The sequence below is a fragment of the Colletes latitarsis genome, chromosome 14 (genome assembly GCF_051014445.1).
Source record: "Colletes latitarsis isolate SP2378_abdomen chromosome 14, iyColLati1, whole genome shotgun sequence".
NCBI lineage: Eukaryota > Metazoa > Arthropoda > Insecta > Hymenoptera > Colletidae > Colletes > Colletes latitarsis.
The window spans coordinates 27774047-27795510 of NC_135147.1; the positions used below are offsets into that span (position 1 = coordinate 27774047).

General features: G+C 39.2%; 4 protein-coding genes across 6 annotated transcripts in view; all 4 read left to right on the forward strand.

Moving 5' to 3' along the window:
• Window positions 1-11063, forward strand: part of Calx (sodium/calcium exchanger 3) — a 31427-nt gene extending 20364 nt beyond the window's left edge. For 2 of the 3 annotated variants that reach the window (XR_013081015.1, XR_013081016.1), the window contains exons 7-9: window positions 502-673; window positions 906-1262; window positions 2369-11063. Coding sequence is in view for 1 of the 3 variants with exons in the window: in XM_076781476.1 (XP_076637591.1) it covers window positions 502-673; window positions 906-1110 (377 nt within the window). In the remaining 2 variants the exon portion in view is untranslated. Of the gene's footprint in view, window positions 1-501; window positions 674-905; window positions 1264-2368 lie in introns of those variants that run through there. The other variant, XM_076781476.1, reaches the window with a different exon arrangement.
• Window positions 11064-11998: 935 nt separating this feature from the next.
• LOC143349873 (maltase A3) lies at window positions 11999-14719 on the forward strand. Its single transcript, XM_076781480.1, has 9 exons — window positions 11999-12371; window positions 12468-12647; window positions 12730-12887; window positions 12955-13089; window positions 13162-13367; window positions 13448-13643; window positions 13727-14181; window positions 14247-14387; window positions 14464-14719. The coding sequence occupies exons 1-9, from the start codon at window positions 12206-12208 to the stop codon at window positions 14717-14719; spliced, it is 1893 nt and encodes a 630-aa protein (XP_076637595.1). The 5' UTR covers window positions 11999-12205.
• Window positions 14720-15355: 636 nt separating this feature from the next.
• On the forward strand, window positions 15356-17434 carry LOC143349880 (uncharacterized). Its single transcript, XM_076781491.1, is given in 5 exon segments — window positions 15356-15640; window positions 15643-15742; window positions 16027-16217; window positions 16304-16819; window positions 16891-17434. Coding segments are annotated over 4 exon segments (579 nt in total). The 3' UTR covers window positions 16307-16819; window positions 16891-17434.
• A 263-nt stretch (window positions 17435-17697) lies between these two features.
• Cd98hc (CD98 heavy chain) lies at window positions 17698-21320 on the forward strand. The gene is made up of 9 exons (XM_076781481.1): window positions 17698-18069; window positions 18437-18815; window positions 18900-19144; window positions 19216-19341; window positions 19420-19646; window positions 19739-19922; window positions 20017-20243; window positions 20748-20897; window positions 20993-21320. The coding sequence occupies exons 1-9, from the start codon at window positions 17839-17841 to the stop codon at window positions 21066-21068; spliced, it is 1845 nt and encodes a 614-aa protein (XP_076637596.1). The 5' UTR covers window positions 17698-17838; the 3' UTR covers window positions 21069-21320.
• The last annotated feature ends 144 nt before the right edge of the window (window positions 21321-21464 follow it).

A 21464-nucleotide genomic window follows, 5' to 3' on the forward strand; every position in this document is an offset into this window, starting at 1 on the left:
GAATTCGATAAGATATCGTTCCAGACAAACGTTCCAATTCTATTTCATCTCTTTTCAGAATATACATACGTATAATCGTTCGACGCCGAGACCACCGATAACGGTTATTAAAAGCTACCGAGAAATATCGACCATTCGACCGTTTCGACAACTTTTATTTGCCTTTCAATTTATAGGCGTCCTTGATCGAGGACACAGTAACCAAACGAACTTGTTAAATTCGAGCAAAGCGTCCGTCGTATCGAGGTTATCCAATATTATATATGTATATGTATAGCTGAGATCGAAACGTATGCTGCGAACATTACGATTGGCATACTCCAATTACCAGGTCGCGGGTCTGCGTCTCGAAGGAAAGAATGTCCTTTATTATCGTTGTTAATATTTTATCAATTCCGACTAATATTACACGCATTAATTCAAAATATTTAAGAAGGAAAGGGTTGCGAAGGGACAGAGTAGGACCAGGCAAGGAAATCTAAGTACGTGATTTTATTGCAGACACATTCGCGAGTAAAGTGGCTGCCTGCCAGGACAAGTACGCCGACGCGAGTGTCGGAAACGTGACCGGAAGTAACGCGGTGAATGTCTTCCTGGGAATTGGCATTGCATGGAGCATCGCGGCCGTTTACCATGCTTGCCACGGCGATCGGTTCGAAGTGGAACCCGGCAAGTCAGTACCGATTTACCTTCCTTTCTATATTCCTTCCTTACACGATATATTAATAAATATACATATACACCGTACACCGTCCCGTTACACCCTTTACCTCCAAAGTAATAACCGATTCTTCCGATTCCGCATTTCCAATTTCTTTTCGAGCGTGCAAACTTTCCAATAAATGAACACGTCGAAAGAATAAAAGGGTAGTTAACGAACATGAAAATGATTCTGTTTGCAACAGCTTAGCTTTCTCCGTGACGTTGTTTTGTACGGAAGCCTGCTTGGTGATCTTGGTTCTACTACTGAGGCGGTCGAAGACCATTGGCGGCGAACTCGGAGGACCTTTTGTACCAAAGGTGATAACATCCTTGACCCTTTTTTCCCTGTGGGTGTTCTACCTCGTTATGTCGACCCTCGAGGCCTACGGCGTTATCGAGGGCTTCTAAGGAGCCCGAGCGACGCCAAACGTCGGCCTACCTGCTGCTGCGGCGTGGCGTGGCGTGACGTGGCGTGGCGTGGTGTGGCGTGGCGTGGCGTGGCACGGCGTATCTTATCACTCGCATCCGCCAAGACGTGTGCTCGACGAACCAGTCTCTCGGCAAGTATACAACATTCTCGATGCTTATGATAATATTTCTATTATCCGCAAGTTCTTTCGAATCTATTTTGCTAGGAACAAATCAGTTTAATATCGATTGACCCCTTCCCGTACGATTTAGCTCGACGAAATCCGGGCCCAAACGGTAAGCGTCAACGCGCGGTAAACATACCAGACTGATACTAAACTGCTTTGTATATAACAGAGGTTATAGGAATCGTGACCGACTCTTGTAGCGTACTGATAGGAACTAAAACTCGATCACGACCGTGATTTGCTGTCCGCGAGTCTGGCTCGCGATATTTATGTTTGGGCCAAAATCTTTGTCACGAGTCAGGCTCGTTAAAGTACGGGAAGGGGTTAAACCGATCGATGAGTCGATTGGCCGATTTTATCTTGAGCGCGTTGCGTTTGAAACTGTTCTATCTGTTGCCGCGTAGAACGGGGACAAAGTCGCGGGAAGTATGTATTCCGGTCGTGGGCAGTGCTGTATAAATAGAAGCAGACACCCATCGTGTTCTACTTCCGCACCGGTATTTGTTCCAACCACGCCAAACGTAGAGGAACACGCGTCGATGCATCCGTATGCTGCGTTACGTGATTCGTACACGCTCGAGGTTTAATCCGCGACTTATCGTTCGACCGACTGGTCTTTCTCTGGTGAAAAAAAAAGTACTCCCGAGGAAGACCGGGTAACCCTCTGCGGGAGCTGGTTCGAAGATCAACAATTCTGATCACAGTGAGCAAATAATTAATGATTTTGCACGGCATATCTGGTACCGACTGTCGAGCATAAAAGTCTCGCATGGATTGCTTTGCGTAACGAGGCGGCACGCGATACACGCTGTGCACCGTTCGTATTTTCTTGTAAAGCCAAACTTACGAGAACGAACGAACGAGTTCGAATCCTCGGACGCGAATTCCACCAGAAAATCACTACGGGAAACGAAAAAGGAAAATGAATAGCATAATATAATGACCGCGCGATTGAACGCGACTGGGAGCAGGTTGAATGCTATCGAACGTTACTGGACGCGGCCGGGACTGATGAATAAGTCTGGTAAAACTCTTTTTATCTGACCGATATTTATCGTTTCTCCTTTCAGGATAAAAGAGAAGTGGAATCGAGGGGGTGCGATTTCGCTGGGCGAACAAACTCTCCGTACTGTGCCGAGAAAAAACTGCTACTAGTAGCTTTCACCCTCTCCCCAACGGGACGATTAACAACGAACGTGATCGCGCGAACGTTAGTACGAATGACTGATGAATACATGAAAAAGTTAGTATGCCTGAGAACGAGTAATTATCTATTGAAAAGCGAACAGAGGAAAATTAAAACAATACCAAAAAGAAAACAAAATCTTCAAGTTACGAAAAAAAACGGGGATACGTAGATAAGAAAAATAATGGAATCTAGTCTCGAACCATGTTTTGTTCGTTCACAGTGGTAAACAAATATACAAAAGTAGCGTATTTATTTAATCCCTCGAGGAACAGAGATTAGTAAGAGTACCCGCGATTGCAACGATCTACAAGCCTTTTCTTCCGCAACGATCGTCGATCGGATCGTTGCTACCGCAATGAAACATGTTTTGTTATTTGTTAAAGATAATTAGTCCATGAAACGTAATCAAGTACGGAGGTCGTAGATCGCAACCGACACGACGACCTTCGTTCAAACGTCAACGTTTCTGTTGGTATTCACTGCCTTTGATCGAGGGTCGCTCGTCGTTGCTCCCGGCGCGTTAACTTAAAGTTAAGTGGATCGGACGAACATTGTGCAGACGATGCGATGCTGCGTATAGGTATACATAGAAGGGTGTTCGGCACTTGCAAAATAATGGTTCGAACAAGACTCGTGTCACGATCCAACCAGAAAATACATATTGGCCGCACAAGATCGGTTAAGATGAGCTAGCATCTACAAGCCAGCTACTACAAAGGTTCTCAATCCCTTGCCTTATCATTTCATTTCTGTACAAATCGCGTCGAGTCACCGAATCAAATTCGTTATTACCAACGGTGAAAGTAACCGTTGAATAAATTTTAAGAAACGTTGCAACACAGTCCGCGACTGGCCGTATCTGTCATAGTCAACTTCTTCTTCCTTACCGAAACGGCCGACTAAAGCTTCAACCGCGTAGGTACTTAAATACACGTTTTATCGAAGCTATAAAGTTTTTCAACTTTGAAAAATGACGCCTACACGAAACACTGTATGTTCGTTCGCGTAGAACGGTCACGGACCAGGCTTCGGCTTCGCGTTTTATTTGAGTTTGTTGGACGAAAAATTATGGGAACGGGGGTAGATTGATGCTAGTGGCGCGCGAGAAAGGCAGCGAAAGAGCAACGAAATCGTCGCAGAGACGTTGTCGCCGCGACGCGACGCGACGCGACGCCAGTTCAGCCCAACATTACATGTATAAAGGGGAAAAGAAGTATATAGAGTATGTATCGCATACGATATAGATATTTTAATAAGAGGATCGTTGAAAGAGATATACGTCTAGTAGGACGTACATGTATATTGACGACACTCGATAGCAAAGCGTTGAAGTGATAAACCGTAAATGGGATCCGGAATGTTACCAAGTTCTCGTCGCGCGACTGCTGGCCGAACGATCGTCATCCATGCACCGTGAAATCAAACAGTCTCTCGCTGGAGAACCGATGCGACCAGAATCAACGTCATCGATCGACCGCACGCGTGAAATGTACGTTCTGCTACCGGGTACCTGATTCGTCCTCCAATTTCTTTTCGAAAGAAACGAACGTTAACGCGTCGCACACCGGTGGTGAATTTCTCCCCAATACCTATGCTCCGAATATCAACCAGTTAACGTGCCTTTGCACGGTTAGCTATGGATTCTTTTACCAAACAGTTACGACTAACGAGACAATATCATCGTTTACCATGAAAATTTCTCGTTTCTTATCAGAGGGAGAGAAGACAGACTAAATTCTCGGCAGATCTTGCACTCGTACTGGATCATTTTCAATCACGTTCGGTGGAATAAACAAAAAGTATATAAAAAAACAACCGGTTCACGATGCGTTAAGCTACAATTGTTTGTTGCTTGCAAATAGTTACTAAACTTTTCGGTGCCAAATTTCAATGCGATAGCTGTGATTGCAAACGATTCGAACGCACAGCATGCGTCGTGTGCGAAAGTATCGTAGTCGTAGTTTCTTCGTTTCCGAACTACGCAATAATATAATAATAATATTAATAATAATAATAATAATATTCATAACAATAATAATATTAATAATAACAATAACAATATTAATAATAATAATAGTAATAATAGTAATAATAATGATGACGATGATGATGATGATGATGATGATGATGTGTATTAATTTTCGAAGAACGACGCTTCGGTCGCATCGGTTTTGGTTCGTTCGGTTATACGACGAATCGTTCTCGACGGAAATTGTTCTTAAAAGACCGTGGGATATAACGTTCTACGTGCTATCTCGCACGATAGATCGAATATTGAAATTGTATTTTCTAGGCGGTAGAGGAAAAACACAGTAGAGAAGGCAATCGCGGAACGAAACGAAATCAAAAGTGCTACGCGTACCTCGACGATCGAACTGTCCAGCAGCGTGATCGACGAAAATTTCTGGAACCGGACGATCTCTCTTCTTCGTGCATTTATTCCAATTACTCTTCATCAGGCGGACCGGCCCGCCTGCGCAAGTCCTTTCAATCCCACTAAGCGGACCCGCAACAAAACGAATTCAACCGCGTTTATGCCGCGATGGCCGTTTAAATTCGTCCGTTTTATTCACGGTGCGTCGTTTTCAAACTGGCCATACTCTCCTCTCTCATTTATTTCTCTGTGCTTTCCTTTTCTTAGACTCTCGTCGAGAAATTTCGTTCCGTTCGCGCAACAGTGACCGGCGGCAGCCAACAAACTGGCCAGCTCGCGTCTTTCGTTCTCTATTTTTCGTTTCGACAAGAAATTTCCCAGACACGCGACAAACATCGCCGATAAACATTTTCGCTGGTAAGAAATGAAAATTGATCTAAGCGATCTGAACGAGACGTCCGTGGTGTTACAAATCTATACCTTAATCGCTTACAATCAATTTCTGCCGTTGAAAGTTTCGGTCGATCGATCCGAGATTTCAAGTCCAGACTTCGTTTTCTCTTCACCTAGATATCGGGCTTAAAACGTGTCAAGACTGAATAAATTATCGAGTTACCCGTAACGTGGACAAACGAAGCCTGTACCAACGAAACTACTCGAAACATGTTGATACTCGCGCATTCGATTCGATCGATCGATCGATTCGTTCGCCGTTCTTACATACATACTTAGATACATAGGTAGGATCGACAAACGAAATGGGCGAAAAGCGGAATTTCGCTCTTCGACGAGCATTCTGTTTTCTCGAATCTAAAGACACCGTTTCCGCGTGGCCAGCCCCAACACAACCCTTATCAACGCCTCGAATCGATAACGATTATTGCGCGTAAACGCAAATATTTCAAACACGTTACAACTATTATACTTACGTATTCATCTTTGCGATTGGGTCCACCGCGTTGCTCGAAACGAACGATTCTCTCGATCCGAATCGAACCGGATTTAAATTCCATATTTAAGCGTTTTCTATATTATACGAACCGTCGATACCGACGTTTAGTCCAATGGACACGAATTAGAGGAAGATTTTAGTTTAGAATCGGCACTTGTCAATTCCCGTAGAATTAGGTTGTTATCAAGTACGAACCGACCCAATCGTACCCATTACGATAGATGCAGATTCGTGAAAACTAACAAGACTCGAAAAGCAAATATCCTCGTTTTTATCTACTATCAAAGTTTCCGACCAATTATCGCTTCGAAACTCGAAGACCTCGTAATCGTTCTAGTTTCACCGCGACAATGTATATTATATTGTACATCGTTTAGTCTTGTACCTTTCAAATCAGTTTAATTATTTCTTAATGACAATCAGATAAACTTTCTAACGTTGTATAAAACAAAAAAAAAAAACAAAAAACTATCCAATGGTCTTTACTTAACGTAAATCGCCAACACTGTGTATCTGCATCGATCAGTCTATCGTCAGAATTAAAGAAGAAAAAAAAAAAAAACTATGGTCATACGCACAGCCAGGACCAGTAAAAAGCGAAACAACCGGATCAAGTAGTTTCAATTGTGTCTGTTTTACGACTCGTAGAGAAACAAAGGGACAAATTTTAGTCGTAACGGATCGTCTGTTCTCCGTATAGTTTTCGATAATAGTACTTCGGTATACACTAGTTTTGTCTACGATTAGTCGATTGTATACGCGAAACGACCAACGTTAGAGAGAAATTTCAGTCCGGACCAAAAGGAGAAACATAATACAGTATTCAGTTTGTTAGTTTGTCAGAGGCTCGGGGGATCGAAAGCGGTTAAGGGATATTCGAACGGCGTTATTCCTTCGACGAACGAAATGCAGGTAACGGTAATGGATGGGGTTGTGTTCGTTGTTCGCAACCCAAGAAACAGTATTAACAAAACGACAACCGGAGGGTTTTCGAATCTTGTCGACGCAAGAAAATCAGAATTTTATCTCGACGATTTATTCTTCGAATCGTCGCGTCGTCTTTCTTCGAGATTTATTCTAGCTATATATACATATATTTCGAGAGTTTCAAGGGGGTTTCCCTTATAGACGCACGGGGCTGGCCGCCTTTTACATACCTATTGTAAATACAATCTACACTAACGTATCAACGTTTCTATTCGATTTTATCAAGAAATCCTATTATACACACTGAGACTCTCACACACAAACAGAGACCTAACCCGTATACACTTTGTCTCTCTTTCTCTAACTATACACGATCAATTATACGATTCTATTCCTATCTCTGATACCTAACGTTATACATGCATACTCAACTCTATCGAATCTATCGTTCTAATCTTTGTCTTTACTCGTAATTCTAATTGCAAGACACTCGTAGCGAGATAGAAGGAAAAAAAAATATGATCGTTAAGCGCGTACGATCGTTCTAAATAAAATTTCGCGCGTACCTTTCAACATCCGCGCGAATCGATATAGGTTGTAGATAGATAAGGAGATCGTGTGCAACGAACGGCCCCGACCGTAAACAATCGAGGCCGAATCGTTTGTTTGTTCGAGCGAAAGTTTAAAATTGTACGCTCGTTACCCTTATAATTGACGTTTCTATTCCTTTCTGGAGAAAAATATGCTCATCTTTTAGATTTTCTCGGATCGTCTGTACTCGGAAGAATAATCGATCGAGCCGCTCAAAGCCAACGGAGCAGTTAATCTTGGTCGTATCGTTTGGCTACATTCTCTTGCTAGATCGCATCGCTCGTCTTCCTGTACGAATCTACGGTTAAAGTACGATCCATGGCCGATTCACGGTCGGACAAACACTGGCCTCGAGCGGCCGATTAACTTTTATCGGAGTGCAGTTCCCTCGCTAGAATATATAAATTGTTTGTTCTGTTGGAACGTCTATCTGTGAAAGTCGGGCAGGGCATTCTGTTTTCGAAATGGAAATAATCGGTTCCTGAATTGAAACGACCAGACAGAGAAAATAGGGAGGTGATCGGTGTATGTTTTCTAGAAACAATTCGAGAACTAACGTTACATTGTAAGATAGAAAAACTTTGTAAAGTACGATACTTGTTGTTAACGACGATGGCGACCCATTCAAAGACCGGCCAGTCACGCTAATGGCGAAACAAACTATGCACATTGAATCGGAGTTTTGTACCGTGAAGCGAAACATACATACATACATACATACATACATACATACATGCATACATAGATACATACATAAGTGCTGTTCGCCAGTAGATAAATATAGACGCGTGTATATATGTATTGTTGCGTTATTGCCTAACATTTACGATAGGTACGTTATTACGAAGAGAGAATCGAAGCGTTTGGCGCGAAAATATCTCCGGGTATCGATTATCTGACTTTATTATTTACAGATTAATCGATACGTCGCGTCGCATCGTTAAATTTCGTCCACGAAATCACCGAGTTGATTAATCGCGTCTCGCGGTATTGTCCGTGGTGTGACTTGAAAATTAACTTGAGAACTTCTCGTACGGAACCCTTCGATTAGAAACTCTCTTCTACCTTACCATCAGGAGCATCTGTCCGATGATTAGAACACGATTGTAGATTATAATATATAAATAGTCCTGTTGTAAATAGAAGATGAAGATCGCTAATTTTACGCTAATATACCGTACCATCGACGCGAAGTCGAGGGAAAATTTTGGCAATCTTGAATGCCCACGTAGATCTTACCTATCCGATTTTAATCAATTCGAACCAATCGTAAAACTTTGATAGAAATTATTAAACGGATCTAGAATAAAAAATTTTTAAACGCTTTTAAAATGTTGAAAGACTGTTGAAAACCTTAGGGTGCGACTGCTTGTTGTTATCCCACGTAATGATATTTGAAAGAAAAAATGAAATGGACCGAAAGACAGTGTCCCGAAAAAAAAAAACTTGTTCTTCTATTCGTTAAAAATCTTTCGCGTCTTGTCGGGTCAATATAATCGGTGCTGTCGAACGTACATACGTATGTATATCCGAAAGTTGAAGGTTTTTACCTGCGAGTGACCGTTATCATGTTGCAAAGTGAAAAGGACACCGCGTCGAACGAGACTTTGAATTATTTCTGCGAGCCTTAATATAAACCATACGAATGCGGTGTGTTCCTTTGCGTGGCAAGGAAAAGAAGCCACGTATAAAGAGGCCTTACTCTAGTTTCGACAGCACTGCATTACACCGTAACAAGAATATCGGTTCGATCGACAAGTCTATAAGCTAGTTTGTAATTGCCGTTTTCTCGATTTCTCCTCGACGATACGTAGGTACTTACTTACTATGTTCGCCGTTACGTTGACCGTTTCCTCGCAGGTCGTTCAGAGGCCTCGAATATTCTCGCTGTTCGATCGATTACTAAGATCCACGGTGGACGCCAGGTCCCGTTAGCGTATAAGAAACTCTGATAGAACTTAAACCCTAGCCAAGGTATGTATATCGACAAGTTCGATGTACGCGTAAAAGCAGAAAACGAGAAAAAAGTGTTTACGAGATTAAGTAGGAAAAACCGCAAAAAGACGGAACGCTGGCCGTGCTCTTGATCAATACCTCACGAAATCTCGTTATTCTTTCCGCTCTATCTTCCACGTACTTACTTTTACGACCCCAGCCTCCCCCTAGTCTCCCTCTAGTTCCGTTTAAACCAACGCGATCAATCCGCCACCCCGCGTTGCTGTAGAAATCGTTCTAGGGCCCATACAACAACCGCTCGCCCTTGCTTTTACTCCTTCTTTCACTTTCGCTCCTCGATTCCCCCCATTTCCGTCGAAACTTCATCACGCCTGGACTTCCATTCCATCCGTAACATTTACGCTATACAACGAAATGCGATTACGTTTACGTTGCGTACGCAACGTCGTACATCTCGCTCGAGTATCGCAACAATTATTTAGCTAACCTAGACGCAGTATTAGCCAGCAAGAAAGTCGAGAACTTGTCGCGTAATCGTGTTGCCAACGATACACCTCCTTGGGGAGGCTTACCTTGCAGCCGATATAATGCAGTGCTCTCGATGAGGAACGAGTGCCATAGCGAGCCGAAGCGCTTACTTTACATGCACATATAATTTACTTTACTTCTTTGTCACCCATCAACATCGTGCACATTTTTATTAGTAACAACAAGGACCAATAGTTTACGCGGGATGTTAGTTTGATTCGTCGTTTCATTATTGCAATAAAATTGTTTGTTAAAATCGACAATTGTTTCGCTTCTGATAAAACATTTTTATACTAGTATGAAAATTGTTTCAAGAAACGTTAGCATGATACGTATCCTCGCAGCACAGATTCAGCGAGGAACCGAGAAGGAACGGCACCCCATTATGCGAAAGTATCGATCTTTCTGCACCGTTCTTCTACTACGAGCCATAAAGCTTTATCTTCCGTCTTCTCTATACACATATGTATGTACATGCGTGCGTGTGTATGTACACGCACGTATGTACACATCTATGTATATACGCATACAAACAAACATACATACATACATGTATGTATACTATAATTCCTGTTGTACAGAATAAGAAAGGACCGAAAACGTCCGTTGTAAAATTATTGTAACATGTTAAGCCGTTTATGCCTACGCTCATTATTATTGGCATTATTATACTGTCGATTCGTTGTTCGTCATTTGCGTTATCAAGATCGCAGAAATCGAACAAATGGAAAAGCTAGTGTTCAACGTATCTTAAACGCAAACGACGAAAATCGAATAGCGCGTGTTAATTGTTGATGCACGATCTCGTTGAAAACCCCTTAAAAATAGAGTCGAGAAAAATCAGGGAGTGAAAGAGAGTGAGAGAAAGAAAGAGAGAAAGAGAGAGAAAACGCTGAAAACCGCTTACCTTCGCAGCAACAAAATCGACAGAATAACGAACCGACGTGTTATTAAACATTAAAAATTGATCGTTGCCGGAAAAGTAAAAGAGATACTTTGGACAGTCGCTCGATTATTCTGCGAAATGTTCAACCGTTTTAAGTTAAAACTTTTAACTACGTAGTTCTTAAAAAATATACTAAAGAAATATATCGATTGTTTAGACTGTCCGTTAATCGGTTTGTTGCTCGATCGCAAGTGGCTGTTTCAGTGACCCGTTTCAGAAAAACATTACGAGCGACCGACTAAGAATCAATTAATTGTAATTGAGTCGAAAGTGCAAAATATACAGACATTAAATGTTATTTACACCGCTGCGAGCAGTTTATTTCAAACGCGTGCCTAATTTCCCTATACACCCGCCCTGTATACCTACAAATTACTGTAACACGTACATATGTAGGTACTTGAAATATGGTGTATCGATCACCGCACTACAGACCTGCTGGATGAATATAAAAAAAAAGGAATAATTCACTGTACACGAACAGAATTTAAACATATCCCGGAAAGTGTATCGACGCGACTACTTAGCAACATGGTTGACGTTACCGTTAGCCTTGACAGGAGTATTATTTCATCGCAGAACACGCTCTACGGTAAATAAAAGGAAAACCGGACGAATAATGACGCTCTTTTATCGTTAAGTAGTTTCCTGTGTTAGACGTGCAACGACCTAGATATCGTGCGTTTGATCTCTTTTAACGGTTACAAAATACATTACTCGTTTTCCTTTCTTTCCTCTCTTTTCGTTTCTTCTTTACCGAGAATTTGTCCGAAAAGTGTGTCGCGGGAGATCATACGAAACGATAAATCTCTCTCGCGATAAGTTATTGCAAATAAATAAAAAGATAAAGAGGTTTCCAAAAATATGTAGTTAACGCGCGCGGAAAATCGATTACTTGCCAGGTCATCGTTATCTGGTGACGGTATGCGTAATTCTACGCTAATATTTTCCTCTTTTCTTCTCGAGAATCGAACGATAACACGCAACCGGTACTGATCACTGCACATGTTGACAGCTCAGTTTCTGAATGGACGCAGAGTATCCTTCTACCAGAATGGACGTAACTAAAGTAGGTACTTATTTACGTCTCTCGTACAGCGGAATTGCGAAAATGCAATTAACTCGAAACTCCAGAATCGAGAATACCTTTGAAGATCGTCTCCGAGGTAAGCAGCTGAAAATCTCGCACAAGAATAAAATCATCGTTCAGACCGATTGTTCAAAACGACTGTCCACGTACCAAAGAGATTACAAAACCTTTCTGTTCTCGATCAACGTAAACAATGACGCGGTTTCGATGCTCCGAGGACAAGGAATAAGCGCGATAAGGGCACACGGGAATAATCGCGATAGCGAAGATAAAGCGATAACCTGATTTCTGCCAAAAATATATATAACAGGATCAAATCGCAGGTGTCCGGCATGTTTCGGTGAAATCGCCAATATGACTGTGCTCCGTAAATGGTTGCTACTCATTCTGGGACTTCTACTCGCGGAAACAAAGTGTGCAGAGTCTAGCAACAAGGAATGGTGGGAAACCGCGCTGGTTTATCAAATCTGGCCGAGAGGATTTCAGGACACCGACGGTAACGGCGAGGGTGACTTAAAGGGTACGTTACAACCGTTCATAATCCATTTGTAAACTACTTATGCACTACACTCTAAACGCGTTTTTATCGAAACTATATTTTTGAGATGGTTTCAAGGTATCATCAGTCGTCTCGATTATCTGAATGATCTTGGAATCGACGCGATTTGGCTAAATCCTGTTTACCCGTCGCCATTGATAGATTCTGGATACGACATTTCCAATTACATCGATATAAATCCCCTCTTTGGTAATCTCGAGCAGTTTGATGAATTCGTAAAAGAAGCACACCATCGTGGTACGTATGGATAGACAATACGCGTTTGTTCAATATAAAAACACCGATATGTACATACGTACAACAGAACTCAATATTTCAGACGTGAAAGTCATGCTGGACATAGTGCCAAATCATTCAAGCGACGTACACAAATGGTTTTTGCTATCCATCGATAATATTCATCCATACAATAACTATTACGTTTGGTCGAATGGATCTATCGACGAAAACGGCACTAGGACACCTCCTAATAATTGGGTAGATTTCTTCTAATTTAAAAATTATACTTTTCGAACAATGCGACGTAATTTTATCTTTTATTCAGGTGAGCACTTACAGCGACAAAGAGGGATCTGCATGGACTTGGCACGATAAAAGGCAACAATGGTATTACCATAAGTTTCACGAATCCCAACCTGATCTCAATTTAAGAAACGAAAATGTGGTACAAGAGTTACTGGTACAGTATTTCTATTACGACAAAGCTACATTTTACACTCTGATGAAAAATTAATCTATTTTCACGTCGCAGGATGTATTTAACTTTTGGTTAAAAAGAGGCGTCGATGGTTTTCGTATTAACGGAGTATCGTATTTTTTCGAAGACAAAGTCTTAAGAGACGAACCGATCGGGAAAAGTGGATCCTATACATCCGGATTGCCCGAGAATACAAATCTTCTATACACGTTTCGCTCATACATCGATAATTGGGTAGAAACAAATAATGCAACCTCGAAGTACATGCGAAAATATTACAAATATGATTAGAGCTTTCACCCCACGTTCACGATATAATGATATACTCGACGAATTACAGATTGCTTATCGCAGAATCTTATGATTCGGATGAAACACTGATAGCTCTTTATGGTAATAAGACGCACGCTGGAATTCCGCCCTTTAATTTCCGCTTTATCGACTGCATTCGAAACACCAGTACTGCTGGATATATTAAAAATATTCTAGACGATTGGTTCAAAATACTCCCCGATAATGCAACCACAAATTGGGTGGTAATAAGATATACCGTAACAATTATTTCCTATTCTATGCGTCTAATTTAAACGATTGGCACATATCTTTTCTTTAATTTCAGCTTTCCAATCATGATAATTCAAGAGCAGCATCAAGAATTGGATTAAATCGCGTTGATGGTCTTCATATGCTTAGTCTCTTATTACCTGGTCAAGCATATACTTACTATGGAGAAGAGATTGCTATGTTGGACAGAAAAATGTTATGGAACGAAACGATTGACCCTATGGGTCGTTCGAGAACAAACGTAACGTACGAAAAATATTCTAGAGATCCTGCAAGAACACCGATGCAGTGGAACTCTGACTCGTCGGCAGGATTTTCAACCAACGAAACCACGTACCTTCCTCTTCACCCAGATTACTTGGATAGAAACGTCAAAATGCAGCAACTTCAGAAACAGAGTAACTTAAACACTTACAAATCGCTTACTACTCTTAGGAGAGAAAAAGTTTTCACCCATGGAGACTATGAACTAACAACCCTAAATAATGATCGGGTGTTAATTTTAAGAAGGTTTGTACGAAATATGATTAGATTTTCTATGTATTCGGTAATTATCTAATCTAATTTTTCATCAGATTTTTTGAAGACTACCCTACATATTTGATTGTCATTAATCTAAATCTACGGCAAGAGAAAGTTAATTTAACCTCATTGTATCCAAACCTAGAGGATTCTATGGAAATTGTTATTGCCTCCAGTAATGCTGTCTACGTTACGTAAGTTCTTTTATCAAATATTATGAACGCGCATAAGAATTCGTTTAAAATGATCAAACTGTACTATACTGCTTAGGGCACGCATATCTGGAAACAATTTTCTACTGACTGCTAATGCTGCGTATGTATTGAAAGCCAAAGAAATAAAAGAAACCACAACTGATTCGAATACCGAATCAACTACGGAAAACTGTGCATGCAACGAAACGAGCACCATTCCCACGTCAAGTACAACAAAATCAGGGAAAAACGCAGCAGCCGTGGCTGCTTCCATATCGATGTTGCGATTGATAATAAATGCGTTTGCTACGATACTATTCTTCAAATTCTGAACATTTTTATAAGCAAGATTTTGTAAAATTAACGATTAGTTAGTTGTGTACGGATCAAAATAATTATAGTGCGTTAAACAAAGTATTTTTATATTAAAAATTTGTACGTGTCCTACCCAAGATTAGAACAATGCCAACATTTTAATGTAAAAGCTTCCCGGCTATACGCAGAAAGATTATGACATTTCGACAAGTGCATAACGTTGTAAATATCATTCGTTCTATATCTCGTTACATCTGAAAATTTTTGTTTCTGCGATGAACTTTAATCAACAGTTTATGACTGTATTAAAACTGCATGACTTTGGCTATCTTGTTATGATAATAAATACATGTATGAACGTAGTTCAATTCGAAGGAATTTCAATTACCTTGAGAAACATTTCCTATCATGAAAAATAAGCGATATATTTAAGATGCCCGAGTTAGACGGAACGTTCTGTGCTTGGATATTTGGTAAAAGTTTCAATCGCGGACAGTGTTTTACGGTAGATTTGAAAGGTCGCGTTGCGTATGAAAATTATCTACTGTCTGCTGGCTGTTCTCTAATTAAAGCGACGGGGAATTTAAAAATACGTAAACACATGTATTGAATCGCCTCTAACGTATCTTCTACGAGATAAGAGCGAAAGAAAAATGACAATGGGGGCGGTGAAAGCAATTTCGCCATTCAATTGGTATCTATTTCTGTCTGTATTTATCTCGTACGTATATAAAAGTTCGCCTCTGTTGTCCTGTATTCTGACACCGATCATCGACAGTCAGCCTAAATCGTGTCTCGCTTTTGTAAACACGCGTAAGTACTTATCCTCTGTCGTATCGGTTAGCAAACGAACGCGCAATGGAAAACACGATGAATCAAGGAAACCATTAGTCGGCCACTCTGATAGCAAAGAGCACGAGCAAGAAGAAAGGAAGCATGAAAAACAATGGAATCCAAAGAAACCAGTCGCCTATTCTATGGTAAATCGATTTACGAAGCCATACAAAACACCGGGTCGAAAGAGAGACAAAAGGACTCAGGTTTGATATTGTCACTATTGTATAACACAACCGCGAAAATTACACGTTGAATAAAGCATCGTTGATAACGAAACGAAATGTCGCGCATCTGTGCGCGATGTGTACTTGCGGACCAGATGTCCCAAATTGACGAAGATAACGATTTCAATTCGATCGATCGACGATAATTGTTCCGAGTATAATGAAATAACTGTACGTTTGTTTTGGACCGTTTAGATAAATTCAAAGAACGAATATACGCGAAGCAAATTAAATTGTTAAGTATATGAAACATTTGTTTTCAGAATCGGTGAATGACGAGTTTAGATACTACACTGTTGACCCAAGTTGGATGAACGTTCGCCTCTGCATATTTTGGTTTTTATGGGCCATATTGATAGTAGTATTCGTTATATCTATTTTATCCTACTGTTGTTTTTTGTGGCAAACATGCAACAAGTCCGAAAAATTATTTATTTTAAACGCAACAAACACAGTGAGTACTCGAAAAAATTTCAACATAAATGTTTTCCTATTCTTTATTAATAATTTCGTATTGTACGCGTACGTTTTATGTTTCAGTAAATGTTCCAGGCGCGGGACAGTACCAAATACCATGACATTTTCTATTTTTAATCTAATATCTATGCGTCCGTAAAGATAGTATATTTTCTGTGCTATCGACAAAGATACAAGATAAGCACGTCATTTCTTGCTTGCGTTAACAAAGTTACCGTTCAACGTAAATATGTATACGAAATTAGATGCGCTAACTTGTTAAAGCTAATAGACAATAGTAATGTAAATAAAAAAATATCGATCGTCGCTACTGGACGTATGTAGAGAACGCGATCTTAAATACGCGATGCAAATTTTATTTTAAATTGTAACGTGTACTTCTCCTGGAAAAAAAATATATCGAAAATGTGATATAAATTTTGTATATTTGAATTTTTGTTTTCGAGACAAACAATTTTAAAATGCGCGGGGCAAGCATAGTACTTGATTGACAAATCTGTAAATCTGGATGCCACGTATGTACTCACTTACATATGTGTCGCCATCGTCGATTTACATGGAAAGATCGTAATATTCCAAGTTAGTATTGTTTAATTACATTCTAATATAATACTTAAAAAATTCAATTAGCATATAAATATATTTTCAAGACTTCGATACGAAGAATAGGCATTTCAGTTATAAAAGAAAAACATGTTGAACTTGTGTAATGAAATCGTTCGTATCGTGTTTTAGTGAAGTACGCGTGTACATCCTACTATCAAAATCAATTATCTCAAAAACGAAAACTACTAACGAAAAAGTTTTATTATTTTTAAATGAAAAGTCACGCCCCTTTTTATTGTACCACGAGTTTCGAGTACACGTTTACGTATTAATAATGTCGTATCTATTGTATAAATATCTTATGATCGTAACATTGAAATAAACAATAAAATACAGCTTCGATCTAATCAATGCGCCCAAATGCTGAAGCATTTTCACTGCTTCGTCCTCACATGCCTATATTCTATGTGTTACTCGAATCGATTTAATTAAAATCAAAGCATTCTCGACCAGTTCTAAGCTACGATGGCACGGAACCCAGTGCAAAACAATTTCTACCGACGATCTTGCATGCATTAAAAGTATCCCTTGATTTGAAAATTCTTTAATTCTACCGTGTACCGTGACTGTTAAAAAAGGTCCGTTAAATACCTACCCTCGTTTCAACAGAGAATATTTTTTGAATATATTATTGTTCGGTTCTACGAGAGCTGCTTGCTTTTTACAACAAACGAAAAATTTTAGTAATACCTTCCCAACTTCTAAAGAAAGGGAACCTTTCAGAGCAAGGGTCGGCCCTGATTCTATGTACTCACGCTACGTATATACAATGGTAAAAGTAAATAGGCCAGGACAAACAGGGAATGCAGGGGTAAAACGAGTTCTTTTCATCATTCTTAAAGCTGCAGTAAGCTGGAGCGTTGAGGGAATAGTTGTTCAGGAATCGTAGAAACTTCACCAACGGGGAAAAGATTTTACATACGGCAAATCTCACACGTTCCCGTTGCGTAAGATCGTTAAAATACGTCCTTGGGATCTGCTTGGTGAAAGCAATGGAGAGTGGGAGGTTGGATTTAGATAATGTTGAAGCGAACGGTATCGCGAAAGAAACGACAGTCGTTGTTACGTACAAGACGCTCCCGGACGACGACACGAACAAGCAAAGTATAACGGAAAACAACGTTATGGGGAAACCGAATAATGAGAACGAAGTCGACGATGGGGTTCATGAGAAAATGCTCAAGGATGAGAATAAGATCTCTCCCACAAAAGATGCGACCGAGGTATGCTATTTTAACAAGTATGTTTGCTTCAAAGACACGCCTTGAACGTTGCACGATCGATAGAGTCTCGTTATTTTCGCGACTAATTAAATATATTCCTGTTCTATCATTATTACTAATCTCGTTCAATTTACAACGTGATCGTTGTAAAGGACAATTTCGGACAAATTCGACAGTCAAACGACTGTTTCGTTATTTTTCTTCCATCGTTCTAAACCTATTAAAAGTAATAGCTTTTTGTTGTTGCGTCACCTTAAAATTTGAGGATAAATCGCGAGATAAATGTGATTTATAGAACAATTAAATGGAACGTATACGATAAATGTTCACCAAATATTTCGATTAATACATTGTTGTTTACGGATAGGTAAAATTTATTTCGGAAAATGGAGATGCCAAGATCGATATCGAGACGGTCAAGCAAGCCCTTTCTGGAATGGGCAAGGAAGAATTAATGAAATTCGCTAATGATCCATTTTGGGTTAAATTAAGATGGTTTTTATTCATTACTTTTTGGTTACTTTGGCTTGCCATGTTGGCTGGTGCCATAGCCATTGTAGTAATGGCACCGAAATGCTCAGCACCAAAACCAAAAGAATGGTGGGAGAAGAGTCCTATTGTCCAATTAGATTCTACAGAAACAAATAGTCATAACTTGAAAGAAATACAATCACTCTTGGATACTCTGAAAGAACAAAGTATAGATGCCATTTCTCTTGCATCGATAATTAAAGAAAGCACAACAGGTACCTAGCTACATGGTTTTCATGTATGTTTTTCCTTATGTTTGTATGACAATAAAGATCTACACGTTCTATCTGGAATTGTAGGTGGAATAGAAGACTTCAAAGATATTAAATCACATTTGGGAACTATAAGCGATCTGGAGGATCTTGTGAAGGCTGCAAAATATAGGGATCAGCATATTATTTTAGAATTGGATCCAGGCCATACGTCAACTGAACATCTATGGTTCAAACACTCTGTGGAAAAGAAAGATCCATTCACATACTACTATGTTTGGGCAGATGGAAAAACAACTTCTGATGGTAGACGCAGTCCACCTAACAACTGGGTTAGCTAAATTTCTTTTTGAACTACATTACTTTGTTGTAGATAACATTTCATAATAGGTATTATTTTTAGCTGAGTTTGTACGGAGGATCGGCATGGGAATGGAACCAACAAAGAGGACAATATTATCTTCATCAATTCAATAAAAGTCAACCTGATTTGAATTACAATAATCCAGCAGTAATTACAGAATTTGCTGTAAGCTAATTAATTTTACCTTTGTTTAATGCATACGGCTAAGAAGATGTTAAATTTAACACGTCGTTTTAAACGTAGGGCGTTTTGAGTCATTGGTTGAAATTAGGGATTGACGGATTTCGCTTAGCTAATACACAGTACTTGACCGAAGATCCAGAATATCGTGACGAATTTAGAAGCACTATTCCTACCGAAGCAGATAATTATGATTCGTTGGTTCATGCTTATACAAGAGATCGTCCAGAGAATGCTGCAGTCTTATCAAAATGGCAAGAAACAGTTTACAATGAAACGGACAATAAGGGGTCGGTTGTCTTTCTTTTCAACGACGATAAAAATCATAATAAATATTGTTTTACTTTCTGTGATAAATGTTCAAATAAAAATACTTTTATAGGTTGTTCGCTCTTCAAGATGACATCGGAACCGATATTTTGCAAGTTTATAACGAGAAAATGAAATTGATCGATATCCCGCAAAATTCCCAATTTCTTACAACCGCTAATAGTAGTATAAATGCGACAACTTTACATAAAGCTATCTCGCAATGGCTCAATTTTACTTCTTGGCCTGCTTGGGACGTAAGTTTCTGTACTATTAATCGATATATCCTTAATCATGGCATAAATGTATTTCTTGCACGATCTCTTGTATAATATCGTCTATTCATTTTAGCTCAACGGTAAACAGAATAACATGAGACAAAGAATGCCTGCGGATATAGCGGATAGCTTAACTCTCATGACGTTACTTTTACCTGGAACCCCAATACTTCAATTGAACGACACTTTATCTGCGAGAGATGCATTTGCAACCCTATCTAAAGCGAGACACAGTTTAACGTTCCTTTATGGAGAAACTACGCTTATGACTGTTAATGGGAGCGTATTTGTGTACACAAGGTAATGTAATAGAATTATAAATAATCAATTTCCTTTGTAACTTAACAATAAAAAATAACACGTGACGAAAGCTATATACGTAGATAACGTTGAAAGTTTTTAAAAAATATAATCGTTTAATCAAAGTTATTTGTATATATTAAAGTTACATTAATTCAAATCTTAATCACGCAAAAAATTATCTGAATCGTTCTTTGACGCTACACCTAGAGCTTAAATAACATACACCTTATACAACTTGCACAAATGTACCATGTAATTTACTAACAAAAGATTAATTTGCTCTGTTCCACGCTTCCTTCTATGCAACACAGGAGTTGGTGAGTCTTACTAACATATTGTATGAATGCATTTTTTGTAGAAATAACTTTGGATTAATAATCATTATGTAGGGCTATCCGAAGTGCATGCATATTAATTTAATAAGTCGATTAAATCTATTATACTGTTCTATTAATTTTAAATAGACTGGATTGTATTAAAACTAATAATAAATGTATTCAGGTTAAAGAGTGGCAATCCTGGCTACTTGGTAGCATACCAAACGGCGGAAGAACCTACTACAGTGGACTTGTCCGCGGTACCACAAATTTCAGAAGAAGTTAGCGTGATTGCGCATAGTCCTAATTACGTACAAGATAGTGACATAATAAGGTAGGAAATCGTTTCGTGATTATTAATTTTTTTTCTAATTTCATAAAATAATTAAAAACAATTACTACATTAATGAAATATTTCTTTTATCGCAGAACAAAGCTGTTCTCTAATATGGTTCCTGTATCGGCTAAGAGTACAGTTGTTTTAACGTTTGTGCCAAAGAATTAATAATTGCAGCACAATGAAACATTTTACTTCTCAAGAATAATCGCTTGTTTATTATCTACGAATAATAGCATTTATTTAATGCAGTTATGTATTACTTTTGTGAATTGCAAGCGTGTATGTATAATTAAACGTGATGCAGCAAGAACATAAGATATTATCATTATCCTGTGTAATATAAACATTTCTTTTGGACCCTGCGTTGGTCCGCAATTTGTACTTTTAAACTTTTATTTAAATTAATTTTTGTTGAACTATTAGAACCTGCTCAAATATTGAAACAAACGATTCCTAACTCACTCTCACTCTCCCTGCACACATGCATGTGTATTTATTCCACGCGCTAAACCTAATATTTTTTCTTTTTTTTCTAAGAGGGCTTTCATTTTATTAACATTA

Excerpts from the sequence above, each read along its gene's own strand:
- LOC143349873 (XM_076781480.1), top strand. The coding sequence starts at position 12,206 with ATGACTGTGCTCCGTAAATGGTTGCTACTCATTCTGGGACTTCTACTC. Across the intron at positions 14,182-14,246 it reads CGGGTGTTAATTTTAAGAAG|ATTTTTTGAAGACTACCCTA; the intron begins GTTTGTACGAAA and ends ATTTTTCATCAG. Across the intron at positions 14,388-14,463 it reads AGTAATGCTGTCTACGTTAC|GGCACGCATATCTGGAAACA; the intron begins GTAAGTTCTTTT and ends TATACTGCTTAG.
- Cd98hc (XM_076781481.1), top strand. The coding sequence starts at position 17,839 with ATGGAGAGTGGGAGGTTGGATTTAGATAATGTTGAAGCGAACGGTATC. Across the intron at positions 20,244-20,747 it reads AGCGTATTTGTGTACACAAG|GTTAAAGAGTGGCAATCCTG; the intron begins GTAATGTAATAG and ends AAATGTATTCAG. Across the intron at positions 20,898-20,992 it reads CAAGATAGTGACATAATAAG|AACAAAGCTGTTCTCTAATA; the intron begins GTAGGAAATCGT and ends CTTTTATCGCAG.